General features: G+C 38.6%; 1 protein-coding gene across 1 annotated transcript in view; it reads right to left on the minus strand.

Moving 5' to 3' along the window:
* The window catches only part of UGGT2 (UDP-glucose glycoprotein glucosyltransferase 2), a 168632-nt gene extending 156507 nt beyond the window's left edge, over positions 1-12125 (minus strand). The window contains exons 1-2 of the mRNA XM_047756237.1: positions 11887-12125; positions 2499-2581 (exon numbers count right to left, since the gene is read on the minus strand). Of these exons, the coding sequence (XP_047612193.1) occupies positions 2499-2581; positions 11887-12038 (235 nt within the window). The 5' untranslated portion in view covers positions 12039-12125. The remainder of the gene's footprint in view (positions 1-2498; positions 2582-11886) is intronic.
* Positions 12126-20950: the final 8825 nt, after the last annotated feature.

Below are 20950 nucleotides of genomic sequence, written 5' to 3' on the forward strand. Positions count from 1 at the left end.
ACATAGGTTAACTAACATCACATCACTTCAATCTTGAGACATCAAAAAATACATAACTCTGTGGCAGAACCACACAAAATGATTGAAAGACAGGCAAGTCAGTGTTTAAAAGGTCTTAATTTGCTGGCACGTATGTAGTGTCCTCACAAAACGGCATGAAACTAGAAACTAGCACCTGAATTCAAAGATTTAATGTCCAACATTTACATTATTTTAGGCAAATAGATCCCTGGAATTATTCTTCAGGGAAGATTACTTAAAGGGTCACATGGGAATTCAAGCTAGAAAATTACAAATAACTGAAGATTTTAAATGTTTCCTCTAGGATAATGCCTTGAAAACAAATTCAGTAAAATCTGATAGCTTTTGATATTTTTATTTCCTCATATATACCACTTCTTATACCTAATGAAGTCAGCAATGAAGCAGCAATATGCACTCGACTCTCACCATTATGAAGAAGTTAACAGAATTATACTTTTGTGTTAGTAATTCTTATTTAATACAATTTATTTTAAGTTTAACCCTGAACTACATACACCTCCTCTGCTTAAGTTTATATACAGCTTGTTAATGACCACCACCAGCTTACCCAGGCATGCTGTTTCATTCAGGTATAAAATATGCTGATAAATCTAAGCAACTTAAAGAGTTCAAAATTTATAAAAGTAATCTTTGAGATTGCTCCTCCAGTGGAAAACAGCACCAAATATGGCCATAAACCATGTACTGAGAATAGATTTGGGATAGTTATTCTCAAGATTGTAGGTGAGAGCCAGGAAATCTGATGTTTGTTTGTTTGTTTTCCTCTTTTAGGGCTGCACCAATGGTATATGGAGGTTCCTAGCCTAAGGGTCCAATTGGAGCTACAGTTGCCAGCCTACACTACAACCATAGCAATATCAGATCCAAGCTGAGTCTGCGACCTATACCACAGCTCACATCAACACGGGATCCTTAACCCACTGAGCAAGGTCAGGAATTAAACTCAAAAACCTCATGGATCTTAGTTGGATTCGTTTCTGCTGCTCCATGACGGGAACTCCTGATGTTGGATTTTTTTAACTATCATGAAAACATGACATATTAATCTAACTTATTTTTACCTGAAATACCAAAACTAAAATTACCAGGACAAATACAAAACCAACAAACAACAATCTCCCATTGCTTTACCAGTAGACTTTTAAGTTTCTCTGTGCAATCAGAACACTGAAAACATTTAAAGCCATGGTTTATCTTACACTTACACTCAGGAATAAAGTCAAGCTATTTAATCACCATAGTAAGTTTTCTCCATTGTCTAAAAGGCTAAAGAATTCCCTCAAGGGATTCCATGTTAGTATCATTTATTCTATTCTCTGCATAGATAGGAAACTAACCTTTTTGTTTCTTTAACTCTTCTTCCTAATAATTAACTTTTTAGCTTCTGCTGCTAACTTAATTTCAGCATCTGACCTTCCCTTAGAAACACATTAATTAACACATTCATTCTAAAGATATATGTATATACAGATATATACTCTCATACATATGAAAAAGGTAGGAATGACTAACTTCTTTTTCTCAATAGTGAAATGAAGGCACATAGGTTACCTGACTTGTTGAGAAAAAGTTCCTGTTGTGGCTCAGCAGAAATGAACCTGACTAGTATCCATGAGTACATGGGTTTGATCCCTGGTCTTGCTCAGTGGGTTAAAGATCCAGCACTGCCATGAGTTGTGGTGTAGGTTGCAGACATGGCTCAGATTCCACATTGCTGTGGTTGTGGTGCAGGCCTGCAGCTGCAGCTCTGATTCAATCCCTAGTCCAGGAACTTCCATATGCCACAGGTGTAGCCCTAAAAAGAAAAAAAAAAAAAAGAATTTAAGAGTTCTGGAAAATTTTAAGAGTTCAGGAGTTCTGGAAAATTTTCACTACTACTAGATTAAAACTAATACTATTTCAAAGGAATCTAGGTAAAGAGAAAACCATAATTCAACAATTTCTCTTCTTGATTATAATGGAATATACACTATATGCTAATTACATGAGTTTTCTTATAATAAAGCATTAGAACATAATACTTTTGGAAATGGATGCTTGGAATAGTTTCCATTAAAATATCTTTTCAAATTTAATATTCGTATTTTTAACCCCATTAAGCACTTAAACTTTACCATTAAAAACAATAAGGGAGTTCCCATCGTGGCGCAGTGGTTAAGGAATCCGACTAGGAACCATGAGGTTGTGGGTTCGGTCCCTGGCCTTGCTCAGTGGGTTAAGGATCCGGTGTTGCCATGAGCTGTGGTGTAGGTTGCAGAGGTGGCTCAGATCCTGCGTTGCTGTGGCTCTGGCGTAGGCCGGAGGCTACAGCTCTGATTCGACCCCTAGCCTGGGAACCTCCATATGCCGCGGGAGCAGCGCTAGAAATGGCAAAAAGACAAAAAAAAAAAAAGCATATTTAATATAGGCATATAAGTACAAATATTGAAAACTGAAATACGCATATCACCTACCTGTTTTCTTATAAATTGCTAATTCTTGTACAGTTTCCAAAAACTGCCAAAATTTTTCATTACTTTCTTCAGCCATAAATTCACTATTAAAAAAAATAAAAGCAAGCTGTTAACAAATGGAAATGAAAAATGGTTTCAATACTATAAACTATATTTTAGAACCAAATTAGAACTTATGGTAAAAATGAAAACCTCCCCAAATTAAAATTACAGATTTTTATTTACTAGACAAAAAAAGAAAACAGACTGATGATTCTTACCTGAGGTATCAGTTTCAACTACAAGCATATAATCATGACTGGAAAAGATTGCATGAGCAATTGCTTTTGGCTATTCCTCTTTACTAGCAACAAATAAGAAATGGACAATTTATTTTGTTTCTCCATGTGAAATACCACTAAGAAGTATAGTTTAATGGTATTACAGTATTATATAAAAGTAAAAAGTTTAAAAACAGATAGCCTGTTTTTCATAAACAAAGCCTGGTTCTGTAAACATTCTTTTAGAAGTCATTATTATTTTCATTTAGTGTAGACAATCTTTTTATTATTATTAAAACAGAAAATATCTTATTTTAAAAAATTAATAGAAACCTTGAAGCCCAAAAAGACCTGCATTTATCCACAGAGCATAGGTAAGAAACAGTGGTCAAAGCCATATGAAGCATTTGGAAATAGTGAAATAAGTGAAAGGCTATTCAGCAACAAAGTGCAAGACACCTAAAACAAGTAGATTTAACTATTTCAACTAGAAAGGACAAAACCACCAAACAAATGGTACAGTCTCTTTGTTATTGCCCACCTTATCTTTCTTTCTAGCCTCGGTCAACCTAAACCAATGCTTAATTTAAATGGAAAATGATGAGGACATCAAAGACATAATGCAGTGAGTCTGAGATGGTTACTAAAGGGGGAAAATGAGGTGAGAAAAACAGATTCATCAACGTAACCATGACAGGCATATGAATTTAATTTAAAACAGTAAGTAATTTCAAAGCAACTCTTCTTAATAATGGTGTCCAACTCAACGGCATTAAAAAGAAAAAAAAGACCAAAAGGCTAAAAGCAGAGGAAACAATGGGAAATACTAAAAAGGATGTGACTTGAAAAAAAAACAGGATGGTAAAAAATCCAAAGTAGAGAGCAACACTTACTGATGTGACGAAACAGGTACTGTCATATTCATACATTGTGCACACAGAGGTAAAAGACTTCTTTCATGTGCCAGAATTTACACATCTGAGTATGATCCTTCAAAGTAATCACCTTAAAAAAGTATTAACTTATACTCATTACCTCAATATACCACTACTCTAAACACCTTTGGAACTCTTCCTGAATTACTTTGAGGGGTAATTTGCCAATAACTCATCATTACTCTTAGAGGAGAAAATATCCCTGAGAGGCCACCTAAATTAGCATCTTGAAGTTCCATGGTGGCCTAGTGTGTAAGGATTCAGCGCTTTACTAGTGTGGCTTGAGTTCGATCCCAGGCCCAGGAACTCATGCATGCCATGGGCAAGGCCAAAAAAAAAAAAAATCCAGCATCTCACCTTCCAAAAGACAAGATATTATTCTGATCAAAATTTAAAAAAAAAGAAAAAAAAATCTGGCATTTCAATTTGTTCACTTGTCTTATACACTATTTAGTTCCAAATAATGTTTTACCCAAAAAATCCCAACACAGGAAAAAATATTTCTATAGAGGATTTTTTTATGTACTCAAGAGCATGACAGTAATTATAAGTGTTATTCCAAAAAATATTTTCAGCAAGGACCACACAAGTGAAATAACTAGTTCATATGTGTAAGTTATAGTACACATGTTGTAAAATTCAGCCTCATTAGCCTATAATCATCCCTAGCAAAGGGTACTGTGTTATAAATGTCTTTAAGTAGGGATATAACTTTTTTATCTTTGTTTCCTACACAGTACCCATTGACAGTACCCATCATAGGGCCATGCTCAAAACAGACACTCAACTTTTTAGGCTGAAGTATAGGATATATTTTAAAATATACATTTTAACATACAGACGTATAGAGGTGGTAAGAGAAATACCCAATAATGGCTTTAATTTAAAAAACTTAGCTTCCCAAACAGAAAGCTCTTTCTTTTCCTAAGTTTCTATCTCCCAAGCTCCTTCAATCTACCTAATGCTCTTCAACTGTTCCTCTTCCACATTCATTTCCCTCAACCTCTTTGATTTTCTAAAATTCTGATTTAAGAGAAACATTAAGAACCTGATGATGAGCAGATTAGTGAAGTCTAGAAAACAAATAAACTACAGGCTTCTAGCCTGCTACACTGTCACAAAGAAGGAGATTCGTTTCAGAAGGATAAATTAGGACCAATAAATAAAAGTATAGTAGGAAAGATTTTAGTTTATATAATAAAAGACCTGCTAACAATTTATACTCGTTCACAATAGAACAAGCAGGTGCATGAGAAGGCACTGAGCTGCCTATATGGATTACCCAGGTAAAGACCAGTTTCCACAGGTCATTTATATCATAGAGGTAATTCTGATAGTGGTTTGAAGTGTACATGGCCTTATATAAGATCACTTCAATCAAATTAGTGTTTTTGAGCACCTACTTCTGTGCATTGTGCCTTGGCAAAACAAATATAAGGAATTCTCTACTCCAGAATGTCACATTTTAACAACAGAGATTAGCATATATTATATCCTGAAATAAGGATTATTACAGAAGAACTGACAAAATTTTATGAGAACATAACAGACAAACAGTTTTATCAGAGGAAATGATCAGGCAAAGAGAATAATATGACATGTCTACAAAGGTATCAATGAGGAAAGGACTGTGTAGTGTGAAGGCTACCAAAATAAATTACCACAAATTTAGTGGCTTAAAAAAAGAGAAATTTAGGGAGTTTCTGCTGTGGTACAGTGGGTTAGGAATTCAACTGCAGAAGCTTAGGTCACTGCAGAGGTGCAAGTTGTATTCCTGGCCCAGTTCAGTGGTTTAAAGGATATGCCATTGCTGCTGCTTCAGCGTAGGTCACAGCTGTGGCTCGGATTCAATTCCTCGCCCAGCAACTTCCACAGGCGGCAGCGGTAGCCATCAAAAAAAGAGAAAGAAATTCATTCTCTCACAGCCCTGGAAGCCAAAAGTCTGGATTTCGGGTGTTTTCAGAGTTAACACAACAGGTTCCAGAGGTTAGGACATGGATTTATCTTTTGTGGGGGTCACCATTCAAGCCATTGAAGTCCACCTTCTGGATCCCCCAAATTCACAATGTCTCTCACACAAAACACATTCACCCCAGTGCAACATCCCCCAACATAATCTCAACCTATTATAACATCAACTCTAAGTCCAAAAGTTCATGTAAATATCATCAGAAGTCTCAAATCTTATCATATGAATCATCTAAACCAGGTATGAGCCCTGTATGATTCATCCAGGGACAAAATTTTTTGCCACATGTGAATGTATAAAACTAAAAAAATAACAGGCTTCCACAACACAATGGTGAGATAAGCATTTTAAATTCCAAAGGCTGACATTCCAATTCCAAAAGGGAGAAAGTAGAAAATAAAGGAGTCATCAGTCTCAAGCAAGTTCAAACTCTAGCAAAAGTTCCTATTAGGTTTCAAACCCTGAGCCTAATACTCTGTGGCTTATTGCTCTACCCTCTATGCTATGGCTTTGCCTTCAGTGTCATTCCTTTTTCTTGAAAGGCAGCACATGTTTGCAGCTAAGCAGTTCTATAAGCCAACTTTCCGTTGATAGAATTCTGGAAGTCTAAGAGCCTTCTCTCATTTCATCCTGTTTCTGTCCCTTTTGACCCAAGCTGGCAGTGTTCCTGTTGACGCAACAATCAAAACCCTTCTGATTCTCCTGTGTATCTCACCAGGGTCACGCCATTACAAAAACATCCTCCACTGATCCTTCTCCTGGATGCCCCTCTTTATTCCTGGCTTCTGCTGAGATAGTTGAGTGGGCCCATGAGTCATATACCTACCTATACAACAGAAGGTATCCAGCCAAATACAAAAGGTATTTGGCCTTCTTTACAAAGCACACATTTCCAACACTGAGTTTCCCAGTTTTAGCATCATTTATAATCTGGATTGGCTGAGAACCTCCTAAATTACCAAAAGCTGCTTCCTTTTTTCTTAACAGTTCCTTTTTCAATTTCTCTTTGCTCTTGCATTTTACTATAAGCAACAAGGAGAAACCAGGTGCTACACCTTTAATACTTTGCTTGGAAATCCTCTTAACTATCCAAGTTCATCACTTATGTGTTCTGTTTTCCACACAACTGTAAAATCCAATTCTGCCAGCTTTCTACTACTAAATAGTCGTCCTTCTTCATTTCCAATGACACACCCCTCATTTCCTTCTAAACCCTTGCCAGAAGCACCTTTAATGTTCATATTTCTACCAATGTTTTATTCATGATACATATCCTCTAAGATGACAGAAGCTTCTTCTACTGTGCTCCTTGCTTTCTCCTAAGTCCTTACCAGAATTACCTTAAATGTCTATATTTCTGCCAACAGTCTCAAGGCAATCAAGGCTTTTTCTACCACATTTCTCAAAACTCCTCCAGCATCTGCCAGATTCAACAGGTAGTTTTACATTTTTAGGTATTTGTTACAGCAGCAGCTCTCTTCAAGGTACAAAATCAAATTAGTTTCCTATGGCTGATGTAATAAATAACCAAAAATTGGGTGACTTTAAACAACAGAAACTTACTGTCTCACAGTTCTGAAGAAGTCCAAAATCAAAGTATTGATAGGGCTATACTTCCTCCAAAGGATCTATGGGGAGAACCTTTCCTCGGCCCTTCCACTTTTGGAGGCTTCAGGTATTCCTTGATTTATGGCTACATCAACCCAATCTGTCTCCATTTACATGTCCTTCTCCTCTTTGTATGTATCTTCTCCTCCCTGCATCTTTTAATGATACTGAATTTAGCACCCATTCAGATGCATAACGATCTTGTCTTAAGACCCTTAAGTACATCAGCAAAGATCCTTTTTCCAATAACGTTACATTCAGAGGTTCCAGGGAATAGGATGTGGACATATCTTTTTTGGAGCTGCATTCCAACCCACTATAAATGATTAGGTTGCTATGTCAGAGTGAGGCTGGATTGTGAAGGACCTGAGGAGGATCCTACAGGAGTTCCAGCTCTAAAACACTTAAGGCAAGTAGAAATTTAAACATTGCAACTACCAGCCCAAGATTGGAAGAAGTTAGATTTGGAACTGAATATGGAATCAGACCCACACAAGCAATGGGAGAAACTGAGGAAAAGACAAAGGAAGGGAACATATTTTAAACTAGAATACTTTATTCAATAACTGTTTTATTAGAACTGATACCACAGAAATACAAGGGATCATAAGAGACACTATGAATAATTATACATCAAATTGGACAACCCAGAAAAAATGATAAACTCCTAGAAATATACAACCTCTCAAGACTGACTTATGAAATAGAAAAATCCAAACTGATGGCCAGTAAGGAAAATGAATCAGTAATCAAGAGCTTCCCAACAGAAGTCCAGGACCAGATTGCTTCACTAGTGAATTCTACCAAACATTTAAATAAGAATACCGGAGTTCCTGTTGCAGCTCAGTGGTTAACAAATCCGACTAGGAACCATGAGGTTGTGTGTTTGATCCCTGGCCTTGCTCAGTGGGTTAAGGATCCAGCGTTGCCATGAGCTGTGGTGTAGGTTGCAGATGCGGCTCAGATCCCACATTGCTATGGCTCTAGCGTAGGCCAGTGGCTACAGCTCCGATTTGACCCCCAGCCTGGTAACCTCCATATGCCACAGAAGTGGCCCAAGAAAATGGCAAAAAGACAAAAAAAAATTAATATCAATTCTCAAGCTCTTCCAAAAATAGAAGAGGAAGGAATACTCCCAAACTAATTTTACAAGGCCAGCATTATCCTGGTACCAAAACTAGAAACATACACAACAGGAAAAGAAAATTACAGGTCAATATACTTCATGAACATAACTGCAAATATCTGCAGGTAAATATTGGCAAACTGAATATGACAATACATTAAAAAGACCATATATCATGATCAAGTGGGATTTATTCCAGGGATGAAAGGATGGCTCAACATCCAAAAAAAATCAATAAATGTGAAATATATTAACAAATGAAAAATAAAAATCATACAATCATCTCAATAGACGCAAAAAAAGCATTTGAAAAAATTCAACATCCATGAAGATTAAAAACTCAAAAAAGTATAGAGGGAATTGTACCTCACAACATAATAAAGGCCATAAACAAACAAGCCCACAGCTAAAATCATACTCAAGAAAAGCTGAAAGCTAAAAGCTAAAAGCTTTTCTTCTAAGATCAAGAACAAGATCAAGAACAAGGATGCCCACTCACATCACTTTTACTGAGCATAGTACTTTAAGTCCTAGCCAAAGCAATCAAGCAAGAAAAAGAATAAAAGGCATCCAAATCAGAAAGGAAGAAAGAAAACTATCATTATTTGCAAGTAACATGATATTGTACATCAAAAACCTAGAAGACTCCACAAAAAAAAAACCTATTAAAACTAATATATGAATTCAGTAAAGTTGCAGCATACAAAAATCTGTTGGATTTCTGCACACTAATAACAAACTATAAGAGAAATTTTTTCAAAATCCTGTTTACAATTGCATCAAAAAATACCTAGGAATAAATTTAATCAAGGAGGTAAATGATCTGTACACTGAAAACTTAAAGATATTCATTGATCAAAGAAATTGAATACAAATAAATGGGAACATACTCTGTGTCCATGGATTGAATATTGTTGAAATTTATACACAGTGCAAGGCAATCTACAGAGTCAACACAATCCCTATCAAAATTGCAACTGCATTATTCAGATGCAGAACAAACAATATTAAAATTTCTATGGAACCACAAAAGACCCCCAAAATTCAACACTCTTGAGAAAGAACAGCAAAGCTAGAAGTATTATGGGCATTGATATTACACAGCTACATAATGAAGACAGTAGTATATTGGCACACATAGATCAATGGGACATAATAGCCCAGAATCAAATCCATGCATATATGGTCAATTTATTTATGACAAAGAAGTCAAGGACAGACAACTGGGAAAGAACAGTCTCTTCAGTAAATGGTGTTGGGAAAAGCAGAGAACTGCATGCAAAAGAGTCAAACTAGACCACTACATTGCACCATACAAAAAAATTAACTTAAAATGCTTAAAGACTTGAACATAAGACCTGAAATCATAAAACTCTTATAAGAAAACATTGGCAATAAGTTCTCTGACAGTGGTCTTGGTAATGTTTTTGGGTTTTTTTGTTTTTTTGTTTTTGTATTTGACACCAAAAAACGAAGGCAACAAATGCAAAAATATCCAAATGGGGCAACATCAAATTAAAATGCCTCTGCACAGCAAAGAAAATCATCAAGAAGGCACCTACCAAATGGGTGAAAATATTTGCAAATCATATATCTGATAAGGGGTTAGTAACCAAAATACAGAAAGAACTCATACAAGTCAACAGCAAAAAGCTCAAATAATCCAATTAAAAACTGGACAGAGAATCTGAATAGACACTTTTCCAAAGAAGAAAAATAAATGTCCAGGAGGTACATGAAAAGGTACTCAACATCACTAATTATAAGGGATGTGCAAAAACCACAGTGAGATACCACCTCACACCTGTTAGAATGGATATCATCAAAAAGACAAGCGATAACAGGTGTTAACGTGGATGTGGACAAAAAGGAGTCCCTGTGAGCTGTTGATAGGAATGTAAACTGATGCAGCCACTATAGAAAATAGTGTGGTGGCTCCTCAAAAATTAAAAAAAAACAAAACAAAAAAAACCTATCATATGATCCAGCAACTCCACTTCTGGGTATTTATCTAAAGAAAATGAAAACATTATCACTGGAAAAATGTTTGCATGCCTAAGTTCAGTTCTGTGTCATTTACAATGGCCAAGATAAGAAAACAACTTAAGAATCAATTGAAGAATGGTTATCAAAAATGTGGTCTCTCTCACTCTCTCTCACACACACACACACACACAGGAATATTATTCAGCCATGTAAAAGAAATCCTGCTATTTGTGACAATATAGCTTGACCTTGAGGACACTATGTCAGTGACTCAGTGAAATAAGTCATACAGAGAGAGACAAACACCCTAAGAAATCTTAAACACAACAACAACAAACAAATGCGTTCATATAGAGAGAACACGTTGGAGATTGGGACCAGAGGCAGGAAGGCAGATGGGTGAAACGCGTAAAAGAGGTCAAAAGGAACACATTTTCAGCTACACAATAAACAAGTCATGGGGCTATAGTGAGTGTATGATGACTATAGTTAATAATGTATTGCACATTAGAAAGCTGCTAAGAGATCCTAAAAGTTCTCATCACAAGAAAAAAAACTTTCTGCATGGTGACAGATGTTACCTAGACTTACTGTGGTGCTAATTTCACGGCATATAAATATGCCAAATCATTATGTTGGTCACCTGAAACTAACATGGTCCATCAATTATGTCTCAGTACCTAGTCACTTGTATTGGAACATGGAGGATAATGTGAGAAAAAAAGAATGTACATTTGCATGTATGACTGGGTTACTTTGCTGTACAGCAGCAACTGACAAAACATTCCAAATCAACAATAGGAAAAAACAAAAATCTTAAAAAATCTGTTTTAGCATCTTATACATCTAATGTCTCATACAGAGTGATGAAGTCTCTTTTTAGAACCATAAGCTGTTGCTTTGGTGAACTATGAAAGCGAGTGGCATTAAAATTAACTTCAAGCTGGCTAAAGGCAAGAACTCTCAAATTGTGTTTAACTTCTGGAATACTAAACAAAATTCAACAGCTCCAAGTTTCTCCGCAGTAAATGATACCTTATGCACTAACTGCAGTGGGGGAGATTCAGAAAGAAGGAATGGCTATGGGGAAGCTGTCTTCCCCACAGGCAGCCCAGGAACTGACCGAATCACGTTAATTTATGAAATTAGGTGCTTCAAGTACCGGAGCCGAAAAATAACCGCCTACATCAACAGACGTGCTCACATTAAACGCCGCGGTCCACCTCCCATTCTTTCTTTCCTCGTTCGTAAATGCTAATAAAACCCAAAGGAATCAAAGTTTTAAAAACCGTGGGTGAGGCAAAGTACGAACCGCGGGAGAAAAGGAGTTGCAAGTGAGCGCGGAGCAGACGGCGGCAGGGGAGGAGGTGATGCTCTGAGGGTCAAGCCCGAGCGGCGAGTGCGAAAAGCTGGCGTCCGAGGAGCCGTCGGGGTCCCGGCGCGCCCGGAGGCCAGCCGGACCCGCCCTCCGCGCGGGCTCGGCACCGGTCTGGCCCGCACTCACCTGGCCTCCAGCAGCAGCGGGGTCTCGGGCCACTTCGCGGTCAAGTGGGCGGTCACCGCCGTGGACGCGGAGGCCGTCCCGGCGCCAAGCAGCAAGAGCCACAGTGCCGTGGAGCCCAAGAGCAGCCGCACGGCGTCGGCGGCCTCTGCCATGGCGCGGAGGGGGAAGCTCAAGCCCCTCGGACCCGACGCCCACAGCCCAGCCCGCAGGCGCCACGCTACCGCCGGCTCCTCCCGCCGCGCAGCCTCCCACTTCCGGTGGGGGGAGCCCGAGTCCGTTACTCGGGCCGGGCCTTGGCGTGTGCCGGGCGCATGCGCCGAGCGCTCCGAGCCAGCCCAGGAGCCCCCAGGGCGGACCCCGAGCCACGTTGGTGCGGGCGGGGCCGGAATGCGGAACGTTCTTGAAGCTCCCGCGATTCCGCGACTTTCTTGGACAGACAGGACGCACAGCCGGGAAAATGAACTGGGGTTTTGGCCCATTAAGGTTGGCTGGATATGGCAAAATCTGGAGACGAAGGCAGGAACTAGCGTGAATGTTATCCACAGATGGAAACTAAATCCTAACAAAGACAAGGACCTACCTCGTGGGATTGTCAGATTTTATTGCTTATGCACATCACCTGGTAGAACTTTTCCAAAGCACAATGCCCAGACCACACCACTCACCAATTACGTGGGACTCTGGGAGCGAGAGTCTGCCATCAACAATATTTAACCTGCCCTTCCCTCCAGGTGCTTTAAGTGTGCAATCATGTTTGAAAACCAGTGACATCACCTGGAGTGCTTGTTAAAACACGTGGTGCTGGGCCTCATCCCATTGTTTCTGAATTCAGTAAATCCGGTGTGTGGTGTGAGAATTTGCATTTCATGTGCATCAAATTCCTAGGTGATGCTGATACTGCTGGGTAGTAACAGTGCTTTTAGCCGTTGTCCTCAAAAGTGGACCAGAGGAGTTACTTAGTGGCCTAGCGGTTAAGGATTCATTCAGCTGTAGTAGTCACTGCGGTGGCTGGGGTTGGATCCCTGGCTCAGGATTCTGAATGCGAGGATGTAGTCACCTCCCCGCCCCCCAAAAAGTCCACAGACCAGAAGCTTCAACATCACCTGTGAGCTCATTAGAAATGCAGAATCCGGAGTTCCCGTCGTGGCGCAGTGGTTAACGAATCCGACTAGGAACCATGAGGTTGAGGGTTCAGTCCCTGCCCTTGCTCAGTGGGTTAACGATCCGGCGTTGCCGTGAGCTGTGGTGTAGGTTGCAGACGCGGCTTGGATCCAGCGTTGCTGTGGCTCTGGCGTAGGCCGGTGGCTACAGCTCCGATTGGACCCCTAGCCTGGGAACCTCCATATGCCGCGGGAGCGGCCCAAGAAATAGCAACAAAAAAGACAAAAGACAAAAAAAAAAAAAAAGAAAAGAAAAATGCAGAATCCCAGGCCCTATCCCAGCCCTACTGAATCCAAACCACAGTTTAGCAGGCACCCCAGGTGATACCGGTGCTCATTAAAGTTTTGAAAAGAGCTGTTTTAGAGGATTATAGGTGAAAACGCATAGGAAAATGGTAGTTGCTTTTTATCATTATCAGCCAAAATTATGCTGCTGGGATTGAGTCTCAGTTTCAACCAAGGACTGTCTGACCCCAAAATTCATGCATTTGCTACATCAGGTTTAAAGACAAAACTTTGGAACAGAGTGAAGTTGTTTTCCAGTATGTATGACTCATCAACTCAAAATACTCAGTTTTATTTAACTGGGCAGAGGTGGAACCTCAAGATTCTGGCTCCAAGTCAGGCATGATTCTTTTTCTATTCAGAAGAGAGTAAATCTATTATAAATATTAAAATGTATGGTAAAGAGAAGCAGCAGCTGGGAAAACTAGTTTAGGGGATGCACTGATCCATTCCTTTTCTCCCTACACCCTTGCCGTATGGGGGATCCGGGTCTCTGGAAGTTGCCAAAATGTGATCACTTCACTTTCATTTCAGCTCATTTGCTTAGTATATATCTTTCCTTGGAAGACCTTGCTCTGGAAATTCTACTCAGGTGTCACTTCCTGAGTTTATCCTTCATTGCCTCTATTTCTCCCACTTGGTGTGATCTTTCCCTCCTTTAAATTCCCATAAGCTCTTTATTTTAACTGTCATATTCCATTTATAATTCTCACTTTAGCATTTGAATACAGTACTTATTTATTCTCCTACTTGAGAATGATATATTCCCAGAGGGTTCATGCCTTATTCATTTTTAGCATCCCTTGCAGCACCTAGCACAGTACACGTTATCGGGGCTCAATAAATATTGAAGAGTCCTTGTTTTATGGATTTGTAGGCAGAAATCTAAGGCAGATGAGTAAGGAGCTTCATTTCTGTCCACAGAGCATAAGAAAAAAAATATATTCTGAATCTTTCACAAGTATTTGCTTTAATTAACTCATTTCCACTTATTTTTGGACTGAATTTTTGACTGAGATTGTGGGATGGAGGAAATAAGCTATTGGCAGTGACTGTCTTAAATGTCGGCACATATGATGGGCTGCAAATCTTTAAGAAATGGTTTGCCATATAAAAAGGCACATGGGGAGCTCCCACTGTAGCACAGTGGGTTAGGAATCCAACTGCAGGACTTCCTGCTGTGGTGCAATGGGATCAGCAGTGTCTTGGGAGTACTGGGACCCAGGTTTGATCCCCAGCCTGGCACAGTGGGTTAAGGATCTGGCATTGCCGCAGCTGCACCTTAGGTCACAACTTCGGCTAGGATCTGATTCCTGGCCCAGGAACTCCATGTGCCGTGGGGCAGCTGAGAAAAAAAAATTTTTTTTTAATTAAAAAAAAATTCCAACTGCAGTGGCTTGGGTCCTCGCAGAGGTAGTTCCCGGCTAGAGTAGTGGAGTAAAGGATCCAGCATTGCCACAATTGCAGCATGGGTCACAGCCGTGGATTGAATTCAATCCCTGGCCAGGGAACTTCCATATACTATGGGTGCAGACATGAAAAAAAAGTCACATTAAACACACTATTAAAGAACATGACTAAAAATACATTTTAATATACATTCCTGTACATTTGAGTTCAAAATAGTGAGGAGTCCTATATTTCTCTTTCAAAGAGAATGAAATTAATGCAGGGCTATTTATTTACATAATTATTATACATTTTAGCTTATTTTCCTATAAATTTAAGTGGGTTTGAAATATTCCTCAGGCAGACCATCCCTAGGCATAATTTTCTACTGCAGAACAAAAGAGTAGACATGAGTGATATTTTTTATTATTTCCCCAATACAATTTTTTTCTACTGTACAGCATGTTGACCCAGTTGCACATACATGTATACATTCTTTTTTCTCACATTATCATGCTCCATCATAAGTAACAGGACATAGCTCTCAGTACTACACAGCAGGATCTCGTTGCTAATCCATTCCAAAAGCAATAGTTTGCATCTATTAACCTCAAGCTCCCAATCCATCCCACTTCCTCCTCCTCCCCCTTGGCAACCACAAGTCCATTCTCCAAGTCCATGATTTTCTTTTCTGTGGAAAGGTTCATTTGTGCCATATATTAGATTCCAGATATAAGTGATATCATATGGTATTTGTCTTTCTCTTTCTGACTTACTTCACTCAATATGAGAGTCTCTGGTTCCATCCATGTTGCTGCAAATGGCATTATTTTGTTCTTTTTATGGCTGAGTAGTATTCCATTGTGTATATATACCACATCTTCCTAATCCAATCATCTGTTGATGGACATTTGGGTTGTTTCCATGTCTTGGCTATTGTGATAGTGCTGCAATGAACATGCGGGTGCATGTGTCTTTTTTAAGGAAAGTTTTGTCTGAGTATATGCCCAAGAGTGGGATTGCTGGGTCATATGGTAGTTCTATGTATAGATTTCTAAGGTACTTCCATACTGATCTCCATAGTGGTTGTACCAGCTTGCATTCCCAGCAACAGTGCAGGAGGGTTCCCTTTTCTTCACACCCACTCCAGCATTTGTTATTTGTGGACTTATGAACGATGACCATTCTGACTGGTGTGAGGTGGTATCTCATGGTAGTTTTGATTTGCATTTCTCTCATAAACAGGGATGTTGAGTATTTTTCATGTGCTTCTTGGTCATCTATATATCTTCCTTGGAGAAATGCCTATTCAGGTCTTTTGCCCATTTTTCCATTGGGTTGTTGGCTTTTTTGCTATTGAGTTGCTTAAGTTGCTTGTATAAATTAGCAGTTAAGCCCTTGTCAGTTGCATCATTTGAAAGTATTTTCTCCCAATCTGTAAGTTGTCTTTTTGGGTTTTTTTTTTTATGGTTTCCTTTGCTGTGCAAAAGCTTGTCAGTTTGATTATATTTAGTGTTGAAGGATGTCATCTAGAGGACGTGACTGCTAGCTGACCCCTGAGGGGGACCTGGGCAATCAGAGACTCCTAGCCCCTCCCCCATCCTTGGAATGTACATGTTACATGCTCTAGGAGGCACTTCAAGGAAGCAGCCTTGAGAGAATACCATTATTGAGACCATCTGGACTATATACGTGCCTGAACCCTGTTACAGCCTCTATATTAATGTTTAAGACTCTGGCAGGTGGGTGCAGAGCTCTGTTCGTCTTGCAGCCTGATAAGTTCCCTCACTGTTGAAAACTGTCACCTACCAATCTGGAGTGCTCTTCCTAATTCTCTGGTCTCTCTTTGCCCTCTCAATTTAGGGGCCAGATTCTAATTTCACCTGGGGGAACTCCTGAAGTTTTCAAACAACATATGGTCTCTTCTAACTGTCATTTCTATTTTAGAAAAACTAGAATGCAAAAATTAAGTGACTCAGCAAAGGTCACTCAGGTGGAGTTCCTGACGTGGCTCAGTGGAAACACATCTGACTAGTATCCATGAGGATGCAGGTTCGATCCCTGGCCTCACCCAATGCTTTGGGGATCCGGCATTGCCATGAGCTGTGGTATAGGTCTCAGACAAGGCTCAGATCCTGCATTACTGTGCTGTGGTGTAGGCTGGCAGATGCAGCTCTGATTAGACCTCTAGCCTGGGAACCTCCAATGCCATGGGTGCAGCCCTAAAAAAAAAAAAAAAAAAAAGGTCACTCAACTAAGTGAAGCAGCAAAGTGTCCTAACACCCATTATCAATAACTCTTTGGCACAGGTTGGCTGTGAACTGAATGCAGTTCAGGGACACAATTGTACTTTAATATTTCTTAGCAAAATCTTATTCAGAGTTATCCATATTGGGGTAATATGAATGAAAATCGATGATGATAGCAGTTTTCATTGTATGTGGAAGAAGGGATTAATGAGTGTTTTATAATAAGAATATCGTGTTTAATAGAATAAATCATTTTGAATTTTTTTAGGTACAGCATAGACTGTGTTTATTTAACGAAAATAGTGGTATTATGTAAGGATAAATTTACTGTCAAATTACCACGTCGTAAAATAAAACTTTAATTCTCTCTGCCTAAATGAAGTTTCACAGCTGATTAAAAAATATCACCCTGTAGGTCTTGCAGACTTCCCTTCTTAAGAAATACCTTATTCTCATTTTTCATTTGAATATCTTAAATACAACAATTTCCCTTTGTCCTTAGGGAATATGTTCCAAAACCCCCAGCAAATGCCTGAAACCATAGGTAGTACTCCATAGACACTACTTTTCCTGTGCACACACACTTATGATTAATTAAACACAGAGATTGGCAACAATAACTAATAATGAAATAGAGCACTGGGAACTATGTCTGGTCACTTATGATGGAGCATGATCATATAAGAAAAAAGAATGTATACATGTACGTGTAACTGGGTCACCTTACTCTACAGTAGAAATTGATAGAACACTGTAAACCAGCTATAAAGGAAAAAATAAAAATCATTATAAATGAAAAAAAAAATAAGCCGAAGACCTGAACAGACACCTCACCAAAGAAGATATGCAGATGACAAATAAATATATGGAAAGATGAAAAAAAATAATAAAATAAAAAATTATAACAGTATATTATGATAAAAGTTTTATGAATGTGGTCTCTCCCTCTCAAAATACCTTATTGTGCAAACATAAAGCTTTACAGTGTGTAACTGTTTATCACACACTGGCCATAACTTTTGCACCTCGAGGTGCAACAGCAAAACTAGCAAAAATTCACCTTTCCTTCTTCACAATTTCATGGATAGAAGATTCATTCTTACCATCGATCTTAGCGACCTCAGCGTGTGATTTTTTCTTTCCTTGTTAGGGCAAGAACTTTTACCATCACACTTAAAGGGAGCACTTTATGGCTTCTCTTTGGCGTACCCGATTTGCCAGCATCACTACTCTTGGACTTTGGGATCATTATTAAGTAAAATAAGGGTGACTTGAATGCAAATCACCCTGGTACCCCAACAGTTAATAACCCAGACAGATGGTTACTAAGTGATACACTAGACAGAAGGATGGCCCCTCACCCCCACGCATCCCAAGGCATCCTAGGTGGGATGGCTCAAGATTTCATCCCTCTGTTGGGAAGGGAGCACAATTTAAAACTTACACATTGCTTATTTCTGGAATTTTCTTTTTAATATTTTGGACCACAGTTGGTCATGTGTAACTGAAACCCCAGAAAGTGAAACCGCAGATAAGAGGGGGCTACTGCATGAAAGTCCTGCTCTTCATTCCAGATGGGAAGAATTTACAGACTTATGTAATTTGTTATGCTTTTCCTCCCTAGGCAAGATTATACCAAAATCATAATCAAATGGGTACTGGTTTCGTTTCCTTTTAGTATCAGCAGTAAATTTGATTTTTATAGGTTTGCATATTTTATTGAAAATAGATTACAAGTGCCTCACAAATGTCTAACTCTAGGTACACTTGATGAAATTTTCAAATGCAAAATTACCATGTGAAATATGTAAATTTTAGCTTAATCATTTGGGATGATATTAGAACTTGAAATCTGCTATTTAACAACCTTCTATACAAATATACATGGTCATGGAGTTCCCGTTGTGGCGCAGTGGTTAACGAATCCAACTAGGAACCATGAAGTTGCCGGTTCAGTCCCTGGCCTTGCTCAGTGGGTTAAGAATCTGGTGTTGCTGTGAGCTGTGGTGTAGGTCGCAGACACTGCTCAGATCCCACATTGCTGTGGCTCTGGTGTAGACTAGTGGCTATAGCTCCGATTAGACCCCTAGCCTAGGAAACTCCATACGCCGCAGAAGCAGCCCAAGAAATGGCAAAAAGACAAAAAACAAAAAAAACTCAAAAACAAACAAAAACAAAAAACAAACAAAAAAAACCCCACAAATATACATGGTCAGTATTTATAATTATGTATTCCAAGTTTGTTAAGTCATTATTCTGTTCATTCTATGATTTGTTTTGTTTCTTCAACAAAACACAAAGGATTGAAATGTGTTGGTTGAAGACAAACATATATTCCACTTTCACATAGTCTAGTGGAAGTTTGTGCTTTTGTCTAGTATGTCTCTTGTCACATTTGTCTAGTAGAAGTTATGTGCACAAAATCATCATTTTCCTTGAAATATATCATTTATATTGTCTATGGGAAGGTGAGTGTATCAACTATTTGGGGAATACTGAGATAAAAGAAATGGTTAATGTCTTCAAAGGGCTTACAGTAGAGAAAGGATGTATGAACATATATTAATATATTATCATAGAGAAAAGTTAGTAAAATGCTATGAAAGTCCAGAAGACACAGTTTTAAGAAATCTTGCTGAACCAATAAACAAATGAACATCTTTAACAAATTTTCTCATTAAAATTATTTCCTGAGTTTAAATCTAGCACTTTGAGAAGGTGCGCAAATTCTTTTGAGTCCTCAGGGATGCATCTGAAACACACTGTCATAATTATGGAAAATAGAAATAGGCATGCATAGAACAGCTACTTTATAATTATGTCATGAAACATAAATGTTACATGTTTTCATGGTCTCACACCCTAAGTGTCATTGTCATCTGGTTGGAAAGGTAGTACAAAAAAGTAAATAAGACGTTTTATGTGACAAGATTTGAAGGTCTGGCACATTACAATAACTGTGACAAGAATTAAAGGAGGAGGCTGTCTCAAGAGACGCCTCACAGAATAGGTGGTGTGACTATCCTTTGGGGAAATCATGGGAAACTTAGACATCTGCTTTGCCATTGTCGCAGGTATGCAGCCATAGACAATATGTAAACAATTGGATGTGGATGTGTTCTAAAGAACTACACTTATGAACACCGAATTTCCTGTTTTCACGTATCATCAAATCTTCTCCTTTTGCTCTTTTTTTAAAATTAAAAAATGTAAAAAGTATGTTTAAATTCCCCAGGCTATACACATTTGGCCCATGGGCCATAGTGTGCCAACCCTCGCTTTAAAGGAAATTCTGCAGGAAATCTATATAAGAAAGCTCATAGAATTATTGTTTGCAACAATGGCAGAAACCTAGATGCATAGTCCACTGAAGTATTTTCAGTGTTTTCATTTTGAGGCAATGAATTTGCCTGGAAACTAGGGGAAGTTAGATTCTAGAAGCCAAAAGACAATTTGTAAGGCAATTTGTAAGGCAATGGACTAATGTAAATAAATATCTTCTGGTCTAGTATAAGTACCATAATGTAGGTTTAATTCATTGAAGAATCACTTGAAAGTCAAATGGCAGTAAATTCAGACATGCCTTTATTTAAAAAAATAATATAATTCAAAAGTAACAAAATATCAAAACTTAGTGTTGATTGTTATCTTGAATCTGTTATATTTGCAGCTGCAAGTGCTAAAAAATCACTTTGTCTAAAATTAGTTGTATTGAGTATCATGAGCCAAGAAAATTTACGTCATTTGTGTTATTTCGGTTTAAAGAAAAAAAAAATCCTCCTGACCCAGCAGCTGATCTTAATATAATCAAATAAAAAATTTGTTTCGTTTCAACAGCTAAAACTTGATTATTCTTGCCTCACTAAAGGAAGATCCAGAGAAATTCATTCTTCCCATTTACCTTCTCATCTGATTCTGAGGGCATAATTCAGCTCTATAATTGGGAAGGGAGAATTCTGGAAAATAAAAAGGTCTGGAGGC

Source organism: Phacochoerus africanus, chromosome 13 (assembly GCF_016906955.1).
Source record: "Phacochoerus africanus isolate WHEZ1 chromosome 13, ROS_Pafr_v1, whole genome shotgun sequence".
Lineage (NCBI taxonomy): Eukaryota > Metazoa > Chordata > Mammalia > Artiodactyla > Suidae > Phacochoerus > Phacochoerus africanus.